The sequence below is a fragment of the Podarcis melisellensis genome, assembly GCF_964234715.1.
Source record: "Podarcis melisellensis genome assembly, chromosome: 10".
NCBI lineage: Eukaryota > Metazoa > Chordata > Lepidosauria > Squamata > Lacertidae > Podarcis > Podarcis melisellensis.
The window spans coordinates 67183664-67209203 of NC_138542.1; the positions used below are offsets into that span (position 1 = coordinate 67183664).

General features: G+C 44.5%; 1 protein-coding gene across 1 annotated transcript in view; it reads right to left on the reverse strand.

Moving 5' to 3' along the window:
- LOC309379831 (store-operated calcium entry regulator STIMATE-like) overlaps positions 1-25540 on the reverse strand; it is a gene marked incomplete at its 5' end in the record, with an annotated part of 50735 nt that overhangs the window by 14584 nt on the left and 10611 nt on the right. Inside the window, 2 exons of the mRNA XM_081929296.1 lie at positions 15936-16057; positions 25407-25502. Of these exons, the coding sequence (XP_081785422.1) occupies positions 15936-16057; positions 25407-25502 (218 nt within the window). The remainder of the gene's footprint in view (positions 1-15935; positions 16058-25406; positions 25503-25540) is intronic.

Consider the following 25540-nt stretch of genomic DNA (forward strand, 5'->3'; position numbering starts at 1 on the left):
CAGAGGCAGATGAGGGGGAAAGCTGGAAAATAATGGGAGAAGGAGAGAAGAAGTAGAGTTTGGATTTGATATCCCGCTTTATCACTACCCAAAGGAGTCTCAAAGCGGCTCACAATCTCCTTTCCCATCCTCCCCCACAACAAGCACTCTGTGGGGTGAGTGGGGCTAAGAGACTTCAGAGAAGTGTGACTGGCCCAAAGTCACCCAGCAGCTGCATGTGGAGGAGTGGAGGAGCGGAGAAGCGAACCCGGTTCCCCAGATTACTGTCAGCATCGCCCTTGAGCCAGTGCCACCAACTGGACTCATACACTTCAGCCCCGACTGGGCTAGGCGAGCTGGGTAGCACTTCCAGAGACCACCTTCTGGACAGGAACAGGTCAAAGTGCTGTGGACTCACAGCTTAGAGTTGTGAGCACCGGATTCACTCCAACAAGAAGACAGTTGTTGCACAGCAGAGTACAGCAGAGTCTAGCAGAGTATATAAACGACTTGGAGAGCAGCTCTGTAGAATATATTCTTTATTCTATCTACAACTACTATACAACTATATACAGAGCTTAATGGGTTCTCTAAGCATAAAGAATGCTGCACTGCACTGAGTGTCTGCAGCTGCTCTTAGCAGCAACCTTATCTCTACACACGATCTGTAACACTCAGTCTCTCTCTCTCTCCCCCCCCCCCACACTGACTGACTGACTGATTGACTGACTTGGTGCTGGAGTAGAATAAGTAGAGAGCAGAACACTGCTCCTCCTCTCTGGAGAATCAGCAGAGATCATCAGGAGATACTTGGATATGGGAGGGGTGAAATCTCCTCAATTACGAGTCCACCGCTCTTAACCACTACACCACACTGGTGGAGAAGGAGGAAGAGGATACACCAGTGGGGTGACAGCTGACGGACACAGTGTCTTTAGAAAGCATTCCAGACCACCCCCCTCTCCCAAAACCCAGCAAGCCTTGAAAGCAGGAGAGCAAAAAGCTCAAAGGCTGAGGGCACTTTTCAGCACCCGTAGAGATGGTGAATGAGGAAGTGGGAGAGACACCATCAAAATCTTAAGGAGATTCTGGGCCCTTGGAAAGTCTCATATCTTGAGGTTCTGAAACACCAGAAGCTGTGAGGGTTTGCTGGCATGTAACCAGACATCCTGAATTATGTAGGCAGGACGAGCGAGAAGAACATTGTAAGCAGCAAGAAATGAGAATTTATTCAGGCATTCTGAAATGATCGTGTTATGAAGAAAAGCGTTCAACCTCGTTCAAAAGAAAATCCAGATGTTCTCTTGCGGGGATAAAAAGACGGTTGCTACATTTCCAAAAGTTACGTAAGATTTAGAAGCAACCCAGTGGCTCACTGACGTCAACTCTTTGCACAAAGAGCAAATTCTGGAGAGTCAGTGCAGTGGTGTGGAGACCAGTGCTGCAGAGACTTGGGTTCAAGTGTGTGCCGAGTTTTGTGCGAGAAGCCGTGCGCCCTCCTTGCCCTATTTTGCTTTGTGAGAGAAAGAAGACAATGCCCTTGTATGTTTCAGAGCACAATTCAGTGTCGGCGCTGACCTTTAAAGCCCTTAATGGCTTCTGCCCTGTCTACCTGAAGGAGCGTCTCCACCCCCATCATCCAGCCCGGACACTGAGGTCCAGCGCAGAGGGCCTTCTGGCGGTTCCCTCGCAGCGAGAAGCCAAGTTACAGGGAACCAGGCTGAGGGCCTTCTCGGTAGTGGCACCCTCTCTGTGGAACGCCCTTCTGTCAGATGTTGTAACTATATAACCCTTAGAAGACATCTGAAGGCAGCCCTGTACAGTGGTACCTTGGGTTACAGACGCTTCAGGTTATAGACGCCGCTAACCCAGAAATAGTACCTCGGGTTAAGAACTTTGCTTCAGGATGAGAACAGAAATTGTGCTCTGGCGGCGCGACGGCAGCAGGAGGCCCCATTAGCTAAAGTGGCGCTTCAGGTTAAGAACAGTTTCAGGTTAAGAACGGACCTCCGGAACGAATTAAGTACTTAACCCGAGGTACCACTGTATAGGGAAGTTCTTAATGTTTGAGGTTTTATTATGTTTTATGTGTGATGGAAGCTGCCCAGAGTGGCTGGGCCAACCCGGTCAGATGGATGGGGTTCAAATAATATTATTGTTATTGTATCTGGCCCCGCCCATTATCTCCCCCCCCCAATTATTTTTTATTGTTTTCTTTATATATTATTTCTTTCCATACATTCATCAACATATAAACCTTTTTGCTCTGCCGAGCTGTGACCTCCCTCCCTCCCTTCAGTTGGTATCCCTTATCACGTTCTTTTCACGTATTTTATCATCACATCTTATCTATTTTACATTGTAGGAGTTACTTCAATCCTGCTAGTGTTTTTAAGTTTTTGCAGCTGTCCTTTAAATACTCAATATATTTACTCCAATTGTCCTGGAATCTCTGGTCGTCATGGTTCCGAATCCCTCCGGTCAGTTTGGCTAGTTCGGCATACTCTGTCATTTTCGACTCCACAATGGTAGGAACTTCTTGTGATTTCCAATTGGAAATTGGCCTCAACCATTATCAGCAAGTGGCCCTCAGAACATTGCCCAGAAGGTTAATGTGGCCCTCAGGCTGAAAAAAGGTTCCCTGCTGCTGAATGATGTAATGGCATTAACATCATTCAGGCATTGCACAAAACACAGAGGCTCAAATGGTCAGGGTCATGGGCAAAAAATCCCCCTTGTCTTCCATGGCTGGGAGAGAGAACAAATGGATTGTTTCCTTTCTGCACTTGAACTCTGCTTCTTTTGAGCTCGTAATCTACTCCCTGCCAGTGCGCAGTGACCCTTGAAGAAGAAAAGGTTAGCTGACAGGAAAAAAAGAAAGACAGACAAACCCACAACAAAACTACAAGGGCCTTTAAACATCTCGCAGCTGTTCCAGTGCCACTAAACATTTCCAGATGCAATCTCAAGCTCGGGTGCAAATGATGTGCTGTGTAAATTTTTTTAAAAAACAGCATAGCTGCCCACCTGCTACTGCCAATTGGGATGGGGAAAGCACTGCAGCTACAACCAAGTTCTCTCTCTGCTTGCAACCGCATAAAACAAGTTTTGCACCCCTCAAAACGGTCAGTTATTCACTGCGGCATCAGCGCAAAGAACAGATGTCCCCAAAGATCTGAACACTGGAAGAGAGGGGGGGTAAATGAAGATTTAGAGGAACGAAGACATCTGCAAAATATTTTCTTGCGAAAAAGAAGAGGGTTGCAAACGAAGTGTTTATGGGAGAATTTATAGGCCAAGGTCCAGAAGAAATGGGGGAAATTAGTTTGCATGCCTGAGGGAGCTCTGGGATTGTGTTTCTCCAATACCAGTCCTGCTGTCCTCCCTTCCCAGTGCAGGGTACGGTGTTTGGGGATCTAGGGCGGACCCCCAAACTGTCTGTGTGATGTGCCAGTGGGGGGGGGGTGTTATTCCAAGGCAATTGAAAATCCCACAGGACTGGAGGCCTTTATGTTTGGCTAGGGATGGAGAATTCTGTCTAGGGTGTCTTTTTAAACACATTCAGTGGCGTAGCGTAGGTTGTCAGCACCCGGGGCAAGGCAAGTTATTTGCGCCCCCTAACCCGTGGATTCGCACCCTCTAACCCTAACCCCCAGATGTTGCGCCCGGCACGGCCGGCCCCCCCTGCACCCCCCACGCTACGCCACTGAGCACATTGACCTAATTACGACCTCCTGGACTAATGATACCTTTGGATTCTGCACATTTTGCAAAATAGTTGTTTCTATTTATTTTTTAAAGGACCAAAATACATTTAAAAAACCTCTGCATTTTAGGACGAAATACGTCAAGACCATGGGTAGGCAAACTAAGGCCTGGGGAACAAATCCGGCCCAATCACCTTCTCAATCCAGCCCACAGACGGTCCGGGAATCAACAAGAGTAGAATGTGTGCTTTTATTTAAAATGCATCCCTGGGTTATCTTGGGGGCATAGGAATTCGTTCATTTTTTTCCTTCAAAATATAGTCCGGCCCCCCACAAGGTCTGAGGGACAGTGGACTGGCCCCCTGCTGAAAAAGTTTGCTGACCCCTGGTCAAGACGGACAGACAGAAAGAGCTTTTTACCACAGATATTTTGGAATAAATATGCATTCCCTTGCCCCCACCCCAATCTTTCTTTTAAATCTTAAGTGGGTTCTTTTTCTTTTTTTGAATTGTTTGGTTGTGTACTTTTCCGGTCTGTATTTCTGTTTTTTATTTGCATCTGCGTTTGTAGAACCTATATTCTTTCATCCAACTCTTCGTAAACATAAGGGCTGGCTAGAAACCTGTTTCCTGTATGTCTGTATTATATGTGGAAAAAATGAAAGCTAACATCCTCAGGAAGCTGAATTACGTTCTGCGCTTATAAGTGCTTCTGACACTCCTAAGGAATTGCAGCACATTCTACAAAACATCCCTGGTCAGTGCCAGTAGTCGAAGTGTATATTTGCAAAAATAGAAATATGTCACAGAAATGTTGTTGTTGTTTAGTCGTTTAGTCGTGTCTGACTCTTTGTGACCAGAGCACGCCAGGCACTTCTGTCTTCCACTGCCTCCCGCAGTTTGGTCAAACATGCTGGTAGCTTCGAGAACACTGTCCAACCATCTCATCCTCTGTTGTCCCCTTCTCCTTGTGCCCTCCATCTTTCCCAACATCAGGTTTTTGTTGCTGCCTCCTGTATAATGTTGCGAGCCTCCATCCATAGTTCTTCAGGCACTCTGTCCACCAAATCTAAATCCTTAAACCTGTTCCTCGCTTCCACTGTGTATTCATAAGGGATTTGATTTAGATGGTATCTTACCGGCCCAGTAGTCTTTCCTACTTTCTTCAGTTTAAGCTTGAATTTTGCTATAAGAAGCTGATGATCTAAGCCACAGTCAGCGCCAGGTCTTGTTTTTGCTGACTGTATAGAGCTTCTCCATCTTTGGCTGCAGGGAATATAATCAATCTGATTTCGATGCTGCCCATCTGGTGATGTCCATGTGTAGAGTCATCTCTTGTGTTGTTGGAAAAGCATGTTTGTGATGACCAGCTTGTTCTCTTGGCAGAACTCTATTAGCCTTTGCCCTGCTAATCTCCAAGGCCAAACTTGCCAGTTGTTCCTTTTATCTCTTGATTCCCTACTTTAGCATTCCAATCCCCTATAATGAGAAGAACATCCTTCTTTGGTGTCACTTCTATAAGGTGTTGTAAGTCTTCATAGAATTGGTCAATTTCAGTTTCTTCTGCACCAGTAGTTGGTGCATAAACTTGGATTACTGTGATGTTAAAAGGTCTGCCTTGGATTCATATCAAGATCATTCTATCATTTTTGAGATTGCATCCCAGTATAGCTTTCGCCACTCTTTTGTTGACTATGAGGGCCACTCTATTTCTTTTATGGGTTTCTTGCCCACAGTAGTAGATATGATGGTCATCCGAACTGAATTTGCCCATCCCCATCCATTTTAGTTCACTGATGCCCAGGATGTCAATATTTATTCTTGCCATCTCATTTTTGACCACACCCAACTTACCCAGGTTCATGGTTCTTACATTCCAGGTTCCTATGCAATATAGGCAAAAACTAAATAGGCAAAAACCGCCCACAAGTTATGATTCACTTGCACCTTTTCTTGGCTCCTTTTCCAAATGCAATGCCTAAAAAGGAGCATGCACAAAAGGCTTAAAAACCCAACCAACCCACATACCTTAAAACAGATACAACAACGAAAGCAGAAAGCAGTAAGACCTGCAAGAAAAATTGCTATTGATAACTGTTTTGTTATCCAAGCTGATGGAGCAACTAAAATTCACCTTAAATGACCAACCAGTTTATTGTGCCACAAGTGTAAGGAAACTAGAGTTCTTCAGAGCACATACCCTAATACTATGGTTCCCCCATGGACCACTTGAAAATTGCTGAGGGTCTTGGCGGACCCCTTCATAATTCTTCCGCTCACTGTAGCAACTGTAATGTGCCGTGCTAGACAATGCATGATTTTTAATTACTGTATATTTTTCCAGACACACTGCAGGAAACCTGGATGACGCTCACAGGCCACAGTTTAGGAACTACTGCCCCCAATGAACTTGCTGTCTTTAAAGTACCACAAGGTTAAGTAAAGGTAAAGGGACCCCTGACCATTAGGTCCAGTCGTGGCCGACTCTGGGGTTGCGGCACTCATCTCACTTTATTGGCCGAGGGAGCCGGCATTCAGCTTCCGGGTCATGTGGCCAGCATGACTAAGCCGCTTCTGGCGAATCAGAGCAACGCATGAAAATGCCGGTTACCTTCCCACTGGAGCGGTAACTATTTATCTACTTGCACTTTGACGTGCTTTCGAACTGCTAGGTTGGAGCAGGGACCAAGCAACGGGAGCTCACCCCGTTTCGGGGATTCGAACCGCCAACCTTCTGATCAGCAAGTCCTAGGCTCTGTGGTTTAACCCACAGCGCCACCCGCGTCCCTGCCACAAGGTTACTGCATTATTATTTATCCGCTTCTGCTGTAGCAGGCGATCACAGCTTCCCCTCTGGAAATTAGTAACTGAAAACATTTTGACCTGCCAGTAAAAATGCAGCCAAGGGCCTGTTGGGGGCTTCGCTCAAGATTCACTTGCCCAAGCCCCCCCTCTCAGGAACAAAAGCGTGCATTAGCAATGACAAATTTGGAAAATAATGAGAAAGCCGAACAGAGTTATCGGCCCCTAGACAGCAAACCATATGAGTTTTAGCCAGGTTAATCAGCAAACTGCTCCGTAGTTTCTTCTGCACTTAACAGGAGGAGAAACTGATTCAGCAACTCATTTCCAAGCACAGCTGTCTGTATTCTATAGATATCTTACGCTCTTCTTCTTATTATTATTATTTAAATACACTGAGCGCTGCTTGAAACTGGAATGGCTGGTCTGTGTAAGAATGCAGCCCATTGCGTTCCTTGAGTTATGCTGCGAGGAAGCAGACTGTTTCTGGCAGAGTCTGAAAAAGAAGCTGAGACGAAACCGCATGTTTTTCAAAGTCAAGAGTCCGAGCCAGCCCCCAAAATATCATCTCTCCCCAAAGGCTGCACATGCATCAAGTGGAAAGGAGGATGAGACAGAGGCAAGGCAGGAAAAGGGTTTGTTTAGCACGCAGGCCTGCCTAATAAATAAGGGCTGCTGCTTTTAGACTTTGGAGAAGCGAAATCCAATGGCATCTGTAAGAGAAATGATGGAAAAGTCACTGGACCATCTTCCTAGTTCATCTCTGTTGTTCAGTGCCAAGGGGCCGGGCAGAGAAGAACCAAGACGCTCTACTACCAATGGCCGTGTCCGCACTAAACCTTGGCACCACCTTTACTGAGATGGCAGCAAGTGGAAGATATCTGGGATAACGTGAACGAAACACTTTTTGAGCCGTTAAAGGTGTGTTTATGCAGTTAAACTTTTTGGGGAAATGATATATAATGAGTTGAAGAAAATGTTTAAAATGATATTTCTTAAAAAACCAGAAGCATTTTTGTTAGGGATTGTAGGACAAGACCTGCCAAGGAAAACAAAGAATTTATTTATGTATGCAACAACAGCGGCAAGAGTCTTGATAGCACAAGGATGGAAGAACGAGGAAACCCGGACCAAAGAACAGTGGCAGGAGAAACTGATGAACTATGCAGAACTGGCTAAACTGACATACAAACTGTGAGACAAGGACAACTGTGACTTTTCACAAACTATTTAAAAAGAACAAAATGAACTGGACTCCTAGGCAGGTTTTGAATAAACATACACAAATTGATTGATTGATAACATGGTAGACAGATAATGGAAGGACTTGTATAATTTTATATTATGCAGAGAATAATATGTGCTGAGAAATCAGAGAGAGGAGCTGAGGGAAATCTTTGGGGGACGGGAGGGAGGGTTTGAGGGTTTGAGGGGAAAGGGGGAAAATAATGAATATAATACCTTTTGATATGTTGAAAATGCTAATAAAAACATTTATTTTAAAAAAAGGTGTGTTTATGCAGAATACAACACAGTGGAACAGTCTCCCTCGGGAGACTGTGGGCTCTCCATCCTTGGAGGTTTTTAAGCAGAGGTTGGACGGCCATCTGTCAGGGATGCTTTAGCTGAGATTCCTGCAATGCAGGGGGTTGGACTAGATGACCCTCGGGGTCCCTTCAGACTCTACAATTCAATAGGTAATGACATAAGAGGAGCCTGCTGGGTCGGGGCAACCAGTGACAGATTACTCATTAGGGCAAACTGGGCAAATAATAATAATAATAATAATAATAATAATAATAATAATAATAATAATAATAATAATAATTTATTTATACCCTGCCCATCTGAGCAGCTTTCAACAAAATACAGTCCTACCTCAGGTTGAAGTTGCGTTATTCCGGGTTTCACTGCTTGTGCATGTGCAGATGCTCAAAATGACGTCATGTGCATGCGCAGAAGTGGCGAAGCGCAACCTGCACACGCACAGACATGCAAGTGCGGGTTGCGTTCGCTTCAGGGTGCGAACGGGGCTCCGGAACGTATCCCGTTCGCATCCAGAGGTACCACTGTATTAAAATACAATCATGCATCAAACATTAAAAGCTTCCCCAAACACTGCGCTCCACCAGCCTTAGACTGCTCTCAGCCAGCTCCCACCTTCCTGTCGTCTTACTTACGACCAGTCAGGAGGGTTTTGACACAGGAAATGGCCTTATATGAAGTCCGACCACATCTAGCTCAGAATCACCTTCACTGACTGGCAGTGGGGCAACTCTTCACAAAGGCAATTCCTAGCCCTACCTGAAAGTGGCAGGACTTGAACCCAGGACCTTGCGCATGCAAAGCAGATGCTCTACCACTGAGCTATGGTCCTTTCCGGCAGACGGCTCTGCCTGTGGCTGGCTCTGCCGCCCCCTGCTGGTGGTCTTCCTTCCATCCACAGCACAAGTACCATTGAGCACCCATTGCCACCACTGTTTGCAGCAAAGACAGGTCCCAAATATCAGCTTCCGTCTTTCCTACCTCATTTCTTCACTGCCCTCTAGCACCAAAACTTCCCCTCCAGGGTGCACACGCACTTCCCAGGAGATGGTGGAATTTGACTGCCTTGTAAGGGAGCGTTGCTGCTTTTGCTATGAGCTGCACCCTGGGATTATTTTTAATCCGCCGCGATTCCAAGCCCCTGAGCAGACAGCAGCCCCGAGACATTCGCCTGCCTGATTTACTGAGTCTTTGTGTGAAACTGTGCAAACTCACGTACAAATCGGAAGACGCACGAGCAGCTATTAAAGACAGCAAAGGCTGGAAAAAAGCCCAGAGAACAGTTACTCCTCTGCACAAAGCACAAAAGCCAATATTGAAAGGTCACTTGCATTTAAAGGGGGAGAGCTTTGCTTGACATCTTGGCAAAGGAGGCCGTGCATTGAAGATGAATGATGCCCTTGCGTCGCGCGGTACAGGCAACAGAACTGAACAGGCAGGCCATTTGCCCAAGATGCTTTAGCTGGACAGAGAGTGCTTCACAGAAGCATAGAGTCTGAAGGGATCCCAGGGTCATCTAGTCCAACCCCCAAAAATGCAGGTATCGCAGTTAAAGCGTCCATGACAGATGGTTGCTGGTTTTCCCCAGAAGCACTTGAAATCAAGACAACAGTCCAGATTAAGGGTCAGCAAACCTTTTCAGCAGGGGGCCGGTCCACCGTCCCTCAGACCATGTGGGGGGCCAGACTATATTTTGAAAAAAATAAATGAATGAATTCCTATGCCCCACAAATAACCCAGAGAGGCATTTTAAATAAAAGGACACATTCTACTCATGTAAAAACATGCTGATTCCCGGACCGTCCGTGGGCCAGATTGAGAAGGCGATTGGGCCAGATCTGGCCCCCGGGCCTTAGTTTGCCTACCCATGGTTCAGATAGTTCAATCCAAGTAATTTTTTATATTTTTTAATATGCTTAGATCTCACTTTTCTCTCCCCCCGCCTCCAGTGTCAGGTGTGTGTGCAGGAGCCAGGCCCTGTGACCAATAGGACTTTGCAGGACTGGGGCCTTCCTAAGTTTGTTCTGAAGAGGCAAAGCGCTGCCACACAGGTGAGACCAATTGGTAACTCACAGTACCTGGTGGCAAGAGCCGGGAAGGGATATAAGGTCAGCATTTCCCTTCGGCTTTTTGCCACAGCAACACGCTTCCTGCCCTGCTTCTTGATCCTCGGACCCCTGACTTCGTGACTCCTTGTTCCTTGATCCTCAGACCCCTGATTTCGTGACTCCTTGTTCCTTGTTCCTTGATCCTCGGACCCCTGACTTCGTGACTCCTTGTTCCTTAATCCTCGGACCCTTGACTTCGTGACTCCTTGTTCCTTGATCCTCGGACCCCTGACTTCGTGACTCCTTGTTCCTTGATCCTCGGACCCCTGACTTCTTGACTCCTTGTTCCTTGATCCTCGGACCCCTGACTTCGTGACTCCTTGTTCCTTGATCCTCGGACCCCTGACTTCGTGACTCCTTTTTCCTTGATCCTCAGACCCCTGACTTCTTGACTCCTTGTTCCTTGATCCTCGGACCCCTGACTTCGTGACTCCTTGTTCCTTGATCCTCGAACCCCTGACTTCGTGACTCCTTGTTCCTTGATCCTCGGACCCCTGACTTCTTGACTCCTTGTTCCTTGATCCTCGGACCCCTGACTTCGTGCCTCCTTGTTCCTTGATCCTCAGACCCCTGACTTTGTGACTCCTTGTTCCTTGTTCCTTGATCCTCGGACCCCTGACTTCGTGACTCCTTGTTCCTTGATCCTCGGACCCCTGACTTCGTGCCTCCTTGTTCCTTGATCCTCAGACCCCTGACTTCGTGACTCCTTGTTCCTTGATCCTCAGACCCCTGACTTCGTGACTCCTTGTTCCTTGTTCCTTGATCCTCAGACCCCTGACTTCGTGACTCCTTGTTCCTTGATCCTCAGACCCCTGACTTCGTGACTCCTTGTTCCTTGATCCTCAGACCCCTGACTTCGTGACTCCTTGTTCCTTGATCCTCAGACCCCTGACTTCGTGACTCCTTGTTCCTTGATCCTCAGACCCCTGACTTCATGACTCCTTGTTCCTTGATCCTCAGACCCCTGACTTTGTGACTCCTTGTTCCTTGATCCTTGGACCCTTGACTTCATGACTCCTGGCTCTCTGACCCTTGAACTCTTGGCTTTCTGACTCCTGGCTTCTGGACCCCCGTTCCTGCTCCCGCCCTGCCATCTTGCCCCAGTCCCAACGTCCCCAGCCGGGACTTCGATCGCCTGTGAACCAGACCGTGGCACCCAGCCCTGAGAGATCAGGGCAGCGTACAGGTTTCTCTCTTCCAATTTAATTTCACAACAGCCCTGTGAAGTTGGCTAGGTGCCGAGATGGGGAGGGAGTGGGGTTCAGATGACTGGGGGTTGAGCCTGGGACCAAAGAGCATAAGACTCTTAATTTCAGGGTCATGGGTTCGAACCCCGTGTTGGGTGAAAGATTCCTGCATTTCAGGGGGTTGGACTAGATGACCCACAGGGTACCTTCCGACTCAACAATTCTATAATCTTCAGCATCGAAATAAAACTCAGTTGAACAACACACAGCGCTGTTTAGCCATTCAATACCTGGGTGAGCAGGAATATTTTTAATTTCTCCTCAGTGTTAATAAAGGGCGGGGGGAGAGAGAAGGACATTCAACAAGCAGAAAACCACCACCAAGGAGGCCCTGCCTTGCCTGGAAAAAAACCTTTTGATGGTCCCACACAGAGATATGTGTCCCCATCAGTCTCCGAAGGTCTGCAAACAGGTTTGTCTGCCAGCAAATTCGTGATGCTGGATTTGTAAAAGGAGGCAGGTGTTTCCCTATCTCGATTGCTCATGCTTCAAAAATCTCCATGGAGGGTGGTGGGGAGAGCAGAAGATGGGAAGGAAGAATGATTTCTTTTTGAAACCAAACAAAAATGGTTAAGAACTCGTTTTGGCTGCTCTTGGGGGAATAGGAATTGTGATGGAAATGTTTGAACGCCGCCATGACAACAGGCCCGAATCAACCCACACATACACACACACACACACGGGTCTTCGGTTCAAAATCCAGCAACCGAAACAAAAGACTCATGTTTCCCACAGCCCACACACAAACCTGATCACGGAAGATGCTTAAGTCAACTGGGCGCCCTCTAAACTATAGCTCCCTCCCACCCCCACCCCACCCCAGGCTCTGCCTGGAAAAGGAGGCAAATAACTAAATATTTTTAAGTTTTGAAAGGGATCGGAAACCCTCATTTGTCCTAGCCAATGTTTTGCTCTCAGCTTCATCTTCTAGTTCCTGAGATTTTAACCAGGCACAGTCTCACACATTTTCAACAAGCCCACCCTGTCTTTGCAATCTTAGGGGCTAGATGCTTGGGTTTTATTTTGTTTTTAGTCCACACTTTTTAACACTTTTTTAAAAAAGCATTTCAAAACTGCTTGATCTTTTAAAACCACCTATGTATACAAAAACAGAGCATAAAAGCAGCGTTATAAAAACCAAGGTACAGGTTAAATGGTAAACGGAATATTATAAACACTGATTAGGGCTGGTTTTCAACATTGCATAATGTCACCAACGAAACATTGCAATATGCTGATGTAACGTGATGTCTGAAATAAGGATGGAGCAATGTAGAACCATTGGGTGCTGTGCCGGATTTATGGATAAGCTAAGCAAGCTATAGCTTAGGGCCCCACTCTCTTGGGGGCCCCCAAAAAAATTTAAAGGAAAAAACACCTGGATGTACATTTCCAAAATATAAGATAAAAAAACAGAATAAAACCTACATAAAGCAACAGTGCTTTGTGTTGTGTAGGCTCCTATGATGTAAGCAATGGGCCCTGCTAACCTGCTCCCTAAAATATCACTGGTTTGCTCATTTCTATATATAGGGTGCCTACATTCTGCATGGACTGGTTGCGTGACAACATGTGCAAATGGCTTTAGATACCTATTAAAGGTAAAGGGACCCCTGACCATTAGGTCCAGTCATGACTAACTCTGGGGTTGCAGCACTCATCTCGCTTTATTGGCCAAGGGAGCCGGCGTACAGCTTCTGGGTCATGTGGCCAGCATGACTAAGCTGCTTCTGGCAAACCAGAGCAGCACAGGGAAACGCCGTTTACCTTCCCGCCAGAGTGGTACCTATTTATCTACTTGCACTGGCATGCTTTCAAATTGCCAGGTTGACAGGAGCTGGGACAGAGCGACGGGAGCTCACCCCGTCACAGGGATTCAAACCGCCGACCTTCTGATCGGCAAGTCCTAGGCTCTGTGGTTTAACCCACAGTGCCACCCGCATCCCTATTAGGTCCACAAATTACCAGATAACATATATTCAACATAAAAAACAGTGGCAATTTGTTGTTGACAAAGGACAGCTGGACATATAAAGGGCCCCAATACCTTCAGTAGCTTAGGGCCTCATCAAACCTAAATCTGGCCTTGGTTGGATGGCTTCACGGTTTATCCCTCATTGTGATTTTTACACAGCACACAAACACATGTCATGATTCGCGACATATTGCCAGGTCAAAAATTACGAAACTGATATCACTATATGGCCTTCAAACCGGTTTCAGATGATATATTGCTATATCGCCCGGCCGTAGCACAGATAAAAAAACAGGAATTGAGAAAGAATGCCACTGATCAGGGAAAGTCGGGGCAGAAAGAGATGCTTTTGCTAAGCTGCCTGAGGCGAGTGATAGTTGATGTTTCATATAGATCAGAGGGGAAGGCAATGAAGGGCAATGGTAGAAAATGGACTGTTTTGAGTTCACTGCCATGTGATATTTCGGCAAGGATGGTTTTGGCAAGAACTAGAACCTTCAGGTTTTGAATTCTGGTGCTGGAGGAGACTCTTGAGAGTCCCATGGACTGCAAGAAGATCAAACCTCTCCATTCTGAAGGAAATCAGCCCCGAGTGCTCACTGGAAGGACAGATCCTGAAGCTGAGGCTCCAATACTTTGGCCACCTCATGAGAAGAGAAGACTCCCTGGAAAAGACCCTGATGCTGGGAAAGATTGAGGGCACAAGGAGAAGGGGATGACGGAGGACGAGATGATTGGACAGTGTTCTCAAAGCTACAAACATGAGTCTGACCAAACTGCGGGAGGCAGTGGAAGACAGGAGTACCAGGCGTGCTCTGGTTCATGGGGTCACGAAGAGTCGGACGCGACTAAACGACTAAACAACAACAACAGAACCTCCAGACACTTTTTATGATTTGGGTTTGTTTGTTTTTACGACACATACAACAGAGCCACCATTTTCAAGACAACTCTTCTCACAAGCCTGGGAAATCTCAATGATACTTTATAATCTGACTGGGACAGTGGCCCACAGGGCCACAATAAATGTGATAATGTATACACCTGGAAATCCTTGAGTGCGCTTCTAATAGGGAAGTTATGGTAACATGTTGCTTTATGAAACTGATGATTTTGCAGGTTGCCCCCTCCCCAAATTGGGGCAGAAACACAGCTAATATGTGAATCACAAAGACACAGCTCAAAGCTAGAACATAAGTTGCTACCTGGTGCAAATGACTACACGTAACACAGGTTCCCAACATGAACACTAACACAATGTAACAGAACACGGTGAGAATCAGAACTGAATCAGCAGAAATTGCCAGTGCTTATTGCGCATGCGTATTAAACATGAAATGAGGTAATGATGTATATGATTGGTGGAATTTGAAACGCGTTGTTTGAAATTTTATAAACACCACTGCCTGGGCCACTGGGTTTCAGTATTGCGGAATGATCCGACTGTAACCTATTGCTTTGCAATAAACAATGGACTTCTAACTCCTCACATCTCTGAGTTTTATTGGCGTAAACACAGGAGATAAGCTATTTTCTGGCCTGTCCCATTTAGCCAATAAGACTTGACTTTAACACCTGTGCAATTGTACTCATTCTGCGTGCCTATTTTGTGGTGTTGCTTTGATTTCCGCCTGTTATAATTGCTCTCCCTGTGGTATATATGTTATAAAATGAAAATTAAACTGGGGGTTTGCTCTTTAAGTATCAGGACTGACAATTTATCTCACATCAGGCAAAGTGAGGTTTAAGAGCTGTCCGTGAAGTCAGATTTCGCATTTGGTAGGAACTGCTGCCACCCAGTGGAACTGTAAGAACAAGCTGCCTCAAAAAAAGACAGTTTCAGAACAGACCAAAATTAAGCGGTGTTTTGTAATTTTAAGGGTGTGTCTTTCGCAGGGGGTTGGTACCCCTTCCAACTCAACAATTCTATGAAAGCGGCTTCTCTGAATCTTGCCACATAATTCTGGGCAGGATGACAACTTCACTTGTGCACATGTCCCTTGTTGTTGGGTAAAAACAAGTAAAGGTGAAGAAGAAGAAGAAGAAGAAGAAGAAGAAGAGGAGTAGTAGTAGTAGTTTGGATTTGATATCCTGCTTTATCACTACCCTAAGGAGTCTCAAAGCGGCTAACATTCTCCTTTCCCTTCCTCTCCCACAACAAACACTCCGTGAGGTGAGTATGGCTGAGAGACTTCAGAGAAGTGTGAATAGCCCAAGGTCAATGTCAAGGTAAAGGCTCCCTGGACGGTTAAGTCCAGTCAAAGGCGACTCTGGGGTTGCGTCGCTCATCTCGCTTTCAGGCTGAGGGAGCCAGCGTTTGTCCACAGGCAGCTCTCCGGGTCATGTGGTCAGCATGACTAAACTGCTTCTGGTGCAATGGGACACTGTGCTGGTAGGCAGATCGCATGGAAACGCTGTTTACCTTCTCGCCACAATGGTACCTATTTATCTACTTGCACTGGCGTGCTTTCAAACTGCTAGGTTGGCAGGAGCTGGGACAGAGCAATGGGAGCTCACCCCATTGTGGAGATTCGAACCGCCAACCATCTGAAGTAGATGGGTCTCTACTTACCATACTCCCCGAAGACAAGATGCATGCATTTCCGACCCTCCACAACCCAGGACACCATTTTAACGCCGAACCAAATTAACAGCATCCCCAAAGTGGCGTCCAGGATGAAATTCATCAGGTAGCTGTAATAAAAAAATTCAACTGTTTTTTAGCAGTTCTTATTTTTGTCTGAAAGCTGCCTTGAGTCCCATTGAGGGGGAAAAGTGGGGTATAGGTAAATACATAAATAAAATAAAATAAAAACCCACGTGAACACTCCAGAACGCACTCAAAACTCCCACCTTCGTTTCTGCCCAAGGCTTTAATCAGGGTGGATTTTATTTAAATCAAATTGATTTAAATCAGGATTTACATCACTAGTCAGTAAGACTTGATTTAAATCATTTTATTTATTTTTACAGAAAGACTCATTCTTGCTGGTATCATATTAATATTGACAACCGGATGAAGGTTTCAATTTTGGCAATAATAGATTTTCAGAGTAGTTTTTACAGTTATATCAAAAATTACTGATTTGGTTATACTGTTAGAAATACACAGACTAATAATAATAATAATAATAATAATAATAAAATTTATTTATACCCCGCCCTCCCCAGCCAAGACTGGGCTCAGGGCGGCTAACACCAGGTATATAAACAAATTATGAAATTATTGTGAAGTTTAATAAGTTAACTGTTTATATTTGGACAACTTTTCTGCTATACTTTATTAGAAGGAGAAAAATAACAATAACAATTTAAATTTAAACAATTTATTTAACTAAAACAATAACATTATAGCATATGTATCCATGTTTGTTAACCTATGCGATTAAACAATTAAAAAAAAAAAACTTAGACTGAGTTTTAGCATACATGAAAAACTTAAAACAAACCCTTATTAATACCTGTCTTTATCAGATAAGAAACTGGCTTGAACTTGTATTAGGGACATACAATGGTTAAAGCACAAAAGTAGAGCAGCTTGTGGTCAGCGAGTAGGTGATGAAGACCACCCTGCGATAAAGATATTCTGCTGATGGATCAATAAAATTATCTAAGGGGGGTTGTGACCATATTTGTACAATGATTAGCAGGCAAAATGGGATGATATTATGTTAAAAAAACAAACAAGACATGCTGTGGTTTCTGTATCTCGGTGTGCCTGTTCTGTATGCAGGTTCATAGCTGTCAACCGTCCCTTAATTGGCGGGAAAGTCCCTTATCCCAGCGCTGTGTCCCGCTGCTGTCCCTTATTGATGATATCCCTTAAATTTCCCGGGTTTCAAAGGAAGCAGCTCCTCTCCCTCCCTGCCGGCCAGGGAGGGAGGGAGGCTCCAACTGTGTTGCTTGGCTGCGTTGCTCACCCAATAAGGAGTCTAAGAATGACTGGGGGGTGCAGCCTGCATGCTTTGTGCCGATCAAATTGGCCGCGTTGCCTGGGGACTCGCCTTTGCTCAGCGCTTCCCAGCGGAGAGGTGACGGTGGTTTCCCTTGCTGCATCCCCTTTGCTGGGTTGCTGCGCTGTGGGAACCACCGCTTGAGGCTTCGTTTGGCTGCTGGCTGGGCTTTCTGCCTTTGGCTCGGAGGGGCTCAGAGGTTGAACATACCTGTGCTTGGAAAATCCTTTATTTTGGCTGCTGATCCCTTATTTTTGAGGCTGCTGGTCCCTTATTTTCAAATCTGTAAGTTGACAGCTATGCTCAGGTTACCAGCTCGCAAGCGTATTTGATAAAGCTTTCCTATTTCACCACACTTGTTCAAGATCATTTCATTAAGGATCCAGAAGACCTTAAGTCTTGATGGACCATTTTTCATATTGTAGCAGGAACCCCCCCACCCCAATCATTCTGTTTGTATAAACTACACACTCACACACTATATACACCACATTTCTGTTATAAATTCATAGAAAATCAACCATACATCGGATTTGCACTGTTCCATTTTTATTTTACTCCATATGACAAGAACTAACAAAGGGGGGTGGCTTAGTCCTGGTCAGCCATAATCCCTTCACTGTCTCAGCACATCCACAGGAGCCCTGCCCATGCCAACCCTGATGATCCCAGACAGAAGACAATCAAGATCACAAAGAACTTGCATATGGGAGTGGATTCAACATGGACTGAAACAAAGGACACTGATCAGATCTTCCCTCAGGGGGCAGGAAACTGCAAAATTCCCTTTGTCTCCTGGAAGTTCCTGGAAGTGACTCAGGGGGAGGGGGAAGGGAGGAACCAGCCAGGTGACAAGACACTCAGGTTACCACCACAACTCCTCCCCCAACCCCTCCTTTCTGTAATGTATGCCTCCCTCAACCCCTCCTTTCTGTAATGTATGCATGATGTCTCTGGGGGTGGGCTAGACCTAGAGGAGGGGAATTTCAAAAGTTTTTATAAGACCTTGCACACGATTCTTGGGGGTCTTTTCCTCTCTCCTGCACGTGAGGGGAACACCCTGTTGCAACAGTTCAATAAAGGCCAAGCCTACAGGCTGCTGTTTTGCTCCAAGTTATCCTGGTTGGTGTCTTTGTTTTGTCCAAGGGAGCCCTCGGATTTTTCCTGCAACAGTTGGCGACCATTCTCAGGGACACTTGGTTCTCCTGCAGAGGTGAGAGGGGAGACAGAGGGGATCGGGCGCCACTGGGCAACCTTAGCCCAGGGATCCTTCTTCCTCTCCCTGCCTCCTCTTTGCGGGCGGTAATCAATCGTCACCAAAAGCCCAACCAGGGGAGCAAAGGCGAGGTCAAGCCGGCTAAAAAAGAAAAGGATCCCGGGATCCGCGGGGGACATCTTCGAACGTGAGTATGGTTTGAAGTAAATACATTGGGAGGGGGATGGAGAAGTAACGTCCTCACGACAGCCAGACTTTCCTTCTATCATTTCCGACGTTCCCCCTCGGGGTCGGCCAGGAACGTTCTTCCTCTATTCTTTTCTCCCCGATTCTCCCCTTTCGGAAAGTGGCCAGGGAGGTTGCGGAACTTTACTGTCTGACGTTCCCCCTCGGGGTCGTCCAGGAACGTCAAAACCTTTCCCTTTCTCTCCCCCCAATTTCTTACGCGGTATGTGACCGGGGAAATTGTGGTACTTTGCTGTTTTCCGACGTTCCCCCTCGGGGTCGTCCAGGAACGTCTTGATCTCTCTATCCCTTTTCTCCCCCGTTTTCCGTCTTGGAATTGAGTCCGGGAAAGCGTGGCTCTTTACTGTTTTTCTCTGACGTCCCTCTTTCGGAGTCGTCCAGAGGCGCCCATCCAAGCTTTTTCTCTCTCTCTCTCTCTCTTTTCTCGTCTATTATGCAAACAAAGCCGCCCCTGCTGCCTGGCGACCTTTGTTAGGGATGACCCGGGTACGTCAGAACGCAAGGTTGTTTGTTTCCTTTCCAAACCTTCATTTTCTCGGGCCTTAATCTGGCATTGCCCTGCGCAAGCGTCCAGTAGGGGTTCTGAACTTAGTCTCAAAGGCTAGGCAGGAGGCTGTCGTGGAGGGTAGAGGGGGGAATTGGGGCCCCACACTAGGATTAGTCTTGTAAGCAGCGCTGAGGTAAAGGAATTCCGGGCAGAGAGAGGCCCGTGGTTTGAGTTTCCGGGCAGAGAGAGACCCGTGGTTTAGTTTCCGGGCAGAGACCCGTGGTTTTGTTTCAGGTTCAGGTTTGAGATTTCCAGAAATTAATTCGTGGTTTATAGATAAGTAGGAATTGTGTTAGTCAAGGATACTTCGAGTACTGAAAGGATCTTTTTTCTGTCCCCCCTTTCTTTCCCATTGCCCCTCTTCCCTTGTGTGTGTGCGTCCACTCTTTCTGTCTTTAGCGTACTTCGTTAATGAAAAGAAAAGAAAAAAGCCTAACAATAACATATGAGAGAATGGGAGCTCACTAAACACCCTAACTGGACTCCTCCTGGCAACAAAGCTTCCATGAAGCCTTTTTTGCCCCAGAGAGGATTCTAATATGCCCCTCCAGCTTGTCATCTCCAATTGGGGAAAAAAATAAAAATAAAATAAAAATAAAGGGGCAAAATGGTCTTTCCAAGTACAAAGTACGAGACCATTGTAACTTTTAGTGGGTGGCTTAGGCCCACCACCTGGAACCCAGGGCACAGTGGCCACCCCAGGGATCCTTCAACAAAATCAGGGTTTGAACCCTTAGGGAGAGCTGAACACATCAAATTTGTGTTGTTAAACTAGAACCTAAAGCTAGAACATGAAACCGTAAATTTAATGGTGCTCAGAAGGCAGTAGATATAATAGCCCAGCCTGGGAGCCCACGCATTTGAGATCTTAGTTTTTCCAAAAAAAAAGAAAGAAAAAAAAAGGATAAGAGATGTACTCAAAGATTTGGAAATATTTAAAGTGTTTGTGTTTACATTGGCTCCGACATCCACAGACTGCTCTTAAATGCACATAGTTTTTAAATTGCAAGCTTGCTTAAAAAAATTTTTTTAAATCTAAGGAAGCCATGTTGGGCCCTATCAATCTTAAACAGGACAAAAAAAATTGAGAATGAAGTGTGCAAATGTTTATTTGAGAGAGGCTCCAATGAGTCTTCCTCCAAGTAGCTTGAGTGAGGAGTATGATTTTAAGTTGATGGTGGATAATGTTATGTTGCAACGTTTGAGTTTATGAGTTTATATCCGTGTTCCAGTATTTTTCCCCAGTATTTTGAAATGTGCTGTGAAGAAACAAATGTTTCTGCTGCAAAAGCCTAGTAGAGCCAACTGCTCTCTCAAGCTAAAATGCAGTGTATGTATTTCATTAAGCGTCTGCCTATAAAAATGTGTTCTTTCTAAGAAAAATTGGTATTAAAATTGGTATTAAATGTAGAAGCTTCCATAGCCAGCAAAATTGTCTATCTGAGTCCAGTCCTGATATCAGTCTTCCTGGCCTCTTTTCTTAAAAAAATGCCCCTTTGTTTCATTCTGTCTCTTTCAGGGGTTTTTTCCCCTTTCTCCTTCTTACTTCTGTGCCAGGTAAATTTACTCCCAAGTAAGCTTCCTTTAAAGGAAACTGCAAAGGGGGGGGGCATAGATCAGGCTTACTATTCCTCTGCAAGTTCAGGAAAAACTCACTTTTGTATTCCTTTTAAATCAAATCTATGGCTGTTTTAACTATGCTTTATAAGAGATCCTCTCCCTCTTAGGAAAAATGTTCACTTCAATCTTCCTTTAAAGATAATTTCTCTAGGAACTTGAAGGAAGCAAACTCAAACTATCTCAAGATCTGCTAAAACGGTTCTGTGTAAAGTTGGCTACTTTTCTTTTTCTCTTCCTTAGTACATGATACGAGCATAGATGTTTCCTTTCACAGCTGAAAATCTGTACTCAAATGTATATGTCCTTTTGGTAGTGTAAATCTTGCTTTGAAAATCTTGCTATGAACACTGTATTTAGGGTTGGACTAGATGACCCAAGGGTCCCTTTTAGCTTTACCAATTTGTGGCTGTGTGGAGGGCCATGTGTCTGCAAGCATGTGATGAGTTGAAATTCAGCCCAACTTTGCTCTTTGTTTTACTTAAAAAAAAAAAAAGGTGAGAGGTAAAATCCGTGATGTTTTGAAGCAGAACTGGTAATTTCAAGCATTTGAGTGATTACAGTGTTTATCATTTTCTCTACTATTAAAAAAAAATCAAACTTCAAAGTCAATTCAAAGTTTAAGCACATAAAATACATATGAGTCTTGACCATTTATCCTGTAAATAAAGGGCAGAAAAATTTGTCTGCAAATGGTAAGGCTGAAATGACTGAGAATGTTAAAAAAAAAATCCTATAAATTCTGACTCTCTGGCCATTTTTTCCCATATATAAGGGCGTGGCATTGTTCCGTGAATGACCAGAGGGAAATCACACAAAATGATAGCCCTTTCCTGTACATAAAGGAAGCAGTCCTTTTTGCTTGGGCTACAATTGCTAACTTTATTGAATACTTTAATTGCTCAGTTTCTCATTTTTGTTTTTTTAAAAAAATCTAACCCTATTTTTTTAAATCTACTCCTTACCCTTCATTTCTTTTATTCAAATGGTAATTTAGCCAAAGGTTTCAACATTTTCAATAGTATAAAAGGTTTGCTGAGATGGCACATGCACAGAGGCTAGATCAGCAACAAAGGGGGGAGAGAGATAGAGGAAGGAGGGGGAACTGTAGGGAGTGAGAGGAGCTTGGGCTGAACGGGAAAATGTATCCAAATTTCCTTATGTAAAAAAAAACTTGGAGCCACTGAGGGAAATCACCCTTAATGTCTCTTTTGCTCCAGGGGCTACATAAGACAAAAGGTGTTAAGTAGTTTCAAATCTTAACATGATTAACATGCCAAATTCTTTTCACAGGTAAATATCAAAGCACTCCCCCCCAAGGGATTAAAATCACAGACTTTGTGTGCATTTTAGGAACAGCATCTCCTGACAGACTTCTCACATGAAATAATTTTCCCTTTTAACAGGATATGTGAACCCCGATAAAAAAGTTTTTGTCCCTTTTCTCCCACAGCAACTTTCTTTCTGTTCTGTGAAACAAGTCTGAATCCCTGCTATATAAGTGACTTCCATCTCTTTGTGGCTTTAAGTTACAAATAATCTCTTTTCATTTATTTAATCAGTTTTTCCATGATGTCTATGAAATTAATCGAAGCACAACCAAACATTGTTTGTGGAATTGTATTTGTTTACCTTTTCGCCTGAGTATTATTATTTTTGGTTCCTCATAGGTCATTGTGTGTGTGTTTTACTTTGGGGACATGTCCATCACATATTGAAAGTCATTTTAAGCCCTTTTCCATTGTTTTCTCATTCTTTCAGTCCAGTAGTAATCTGTGGTTCTGATAATATCTTTGTATTATTTAATAATAATTCCTTTCTAAATCTGATATCTTTGTGTCAAGTCTGTTTTCATCTGACTGGTAATCTAATTTTTGGCTTTCTTTTTTATTTGTTGTATTTTTTACATGTGGAGTAATTTTTTTTAATAATATGAAGAAGAAAAAACAACAACAAAAACTAAGTGAAGGAAAGCAAACAAACTTAGCAGATAATAACAGTAATTATATGAAAATGTGATAATAATATTAAAATGAGTAAAATGCTTAACATGCTAAGATTTTATGATTTGCAGCTAATAACTCAAGGAGATTTTCTTGGGGAGGGGGTTTTTGCTTCTCCCTTTTCTAACTGTCTTTTTAAGTCCCTAAAAAAAAAAAGAACAAAAAAAACCCTAACCCCTTACAGGATATCACTTCTACAAGTGTGTTACTACAGATCCAAGAAGACACCAAAGTTTCAAAGTGGCCACAGCTATCTCTTTCAAAGGATATAGACTGCCAGGGGAGTGGGGCTGACAAATGGGGGGTGGAGTTGAATTGCAAGGACATTTTCTGACTTTTGAACCTCAAGATACATGCGTAAAAATATCACAATTGTCTCAAGATATGTAACTGATACTTAATTAGTTTGTTTTGTATTATGTGTTATTGTGTGGGAATGTTGAAATGTGTCTGACAGTGTGTTATTTCCACAAATGGGGGGGCTATTTGTGGCTATTTTTGTGTGTAATTGTTTTTATGTTTAATGTCTTATTCCTTACACCCCAGTTGAGCATTCTCATACATTTTATGCTTTTTTTTACAGATCAGGCTATTATGTAGTCCAATGTTTAGAATCAGATAAATTTATAACCACATTTAGTTGTTTCACCTGGCACTCTGCCAACTTCCCTACCCATTTTAAAAAATGTGCTAAAAACTCACTTTACCAATGAGAAGCTTCTAAGATACATGAAAGTGAATATGCTTTGGTTTAGCAGGAATAATCCCTTATAGAGTTAAATTGACTTATTTGGACAAGTGCCCTTTTAAGAATGGTTTTCTTTTAACAGATTGGTTTGAAGAGTTGAGAACCATGGGGCAAGATAAATTCAAATTGGACTCAGTTTGAATTGGGCAAGTGTATCCAGGCTGCAATTAGCTTTTTGGTCCTTTAAGTGCAAGTCCCATGACTGCAAGACCATAGCCAATAATAATAAAATCCCATAGAATGGCCAGGCGAGGACATTTCACTCCTGACGTGCCCAAACCTGTGCCAGCTGTGATGAGTGCCAGGCAACATGGTCAATATGAAAGCCCTAAGGGGATTCACCAGGGATTGCTACTACTGTTACACCAGGCCGGTGTGAGACCACAGAAGAGCTACCTTGACACCTGAGAACACAAAATGGTGGGAGGGCAAAGCAAACTGCATCTTTCAGTCATTAGTGGACCTTCCTGCTAAATGTAAAGCATATGGCACTATTGAGAAAATATTTATTCCAAGGTGCTAAAATACCACAAGTAACTGAGCAACAAAATATTAATTTTACGTGATATCCTGTGTCTAACTATGTGCACTGTTACACCATTATATTTCTATACAAATATCCTTAAGAAGCATGACATCCAAGTCCCTTTCAAGTTCACATGGACTCACGCATCTGGGACGGAGAATAGCAGGTTAATATTACACCTTAAATTGTGCAGAGAAAAGGATTGCAAAGTAACCACCTTTGCAATCTTATCTCCGAAGGGGGGAACTGTAGCAGGAACCCCCCCACCCCAATCATTCTGTTTGTATAAACTACACACTCACACACTATATACACCACATTTCTGTTATAAATTCATAGAAAATCAACCATACATCGGATTTGCACTGTTCCATTTTTATTTTACTCCATATGACAAGAACTAACAAAGGGGGGTGGCTTAGTCCTGGTCAGCCATAATCCCTTCACTGTCTCAGCACATCCACAGGAGCCCTGCCCATGCCAACCCTGATGATCCCAGACAGAAGACAATCAAGATCACAAAGAACTTGCATATGGGAGTGGATTCAACATGGACTGAAACAAAGGACACTGATCAGATCTTCCCTCAGGGGGCAGGAAACTGCAAAATTCCCTTTGTCTCCTGGAAGTTCCTGGAAGTGACTCAGGGGGAGGGGGAAGGGAGGAACCAGCCAGGTGACAAGACACTCAGGTTACCACCACAACTCCTCCCCCAACCCCTCCTTTCTGTAATGTATGCCTCCCTCAACCCCTCCTTTCTGTAATGTATGCATGATGTCTCTGGGGGTGGGCTAGACCTAGAGGAGGGGAATTTCAAAAGTTTTTATAAGACCTTGCACACGATTCTTGGGGGTCTTTTCCTCTCTCCTGCACGTGAGGGGAACACCCTGTTGCAACAGTTCAATAAAGGCCAAGCCTACAGGCTGCTGTTTTGCTCCAAGTTATCCTGGTTGGTGTCTTTGTTTTGTCCAAGAGAGCCCTCGGATTTTTCCTGCAACAATATATAACACCTTGCAGCTGCCTCATTGGGGCAAGACCTCCTGGGAAGAGCTATGGTGATCCACTAGGCCTGGGCTGTTTGGTTTCATTGGAGAGTTAACTTCACAGACGACAGGGTGCTTTATTGCTGACCTGACTCCAGCCCCTGACGCCCACCCAGGTCCCTTCGCATGCAAAGCCAAACTCACAGAGAGCAGGGGTCTTCTTCAGTCAGGTCAGACAGGAAGACATTGGCAAAGTGGATGAAAAGGGCGCCTATGGCTTGCTTCGACGTATCGTAAAACCTTGAAAGAGTTTGGAACGCATTGTTATTATATATTGA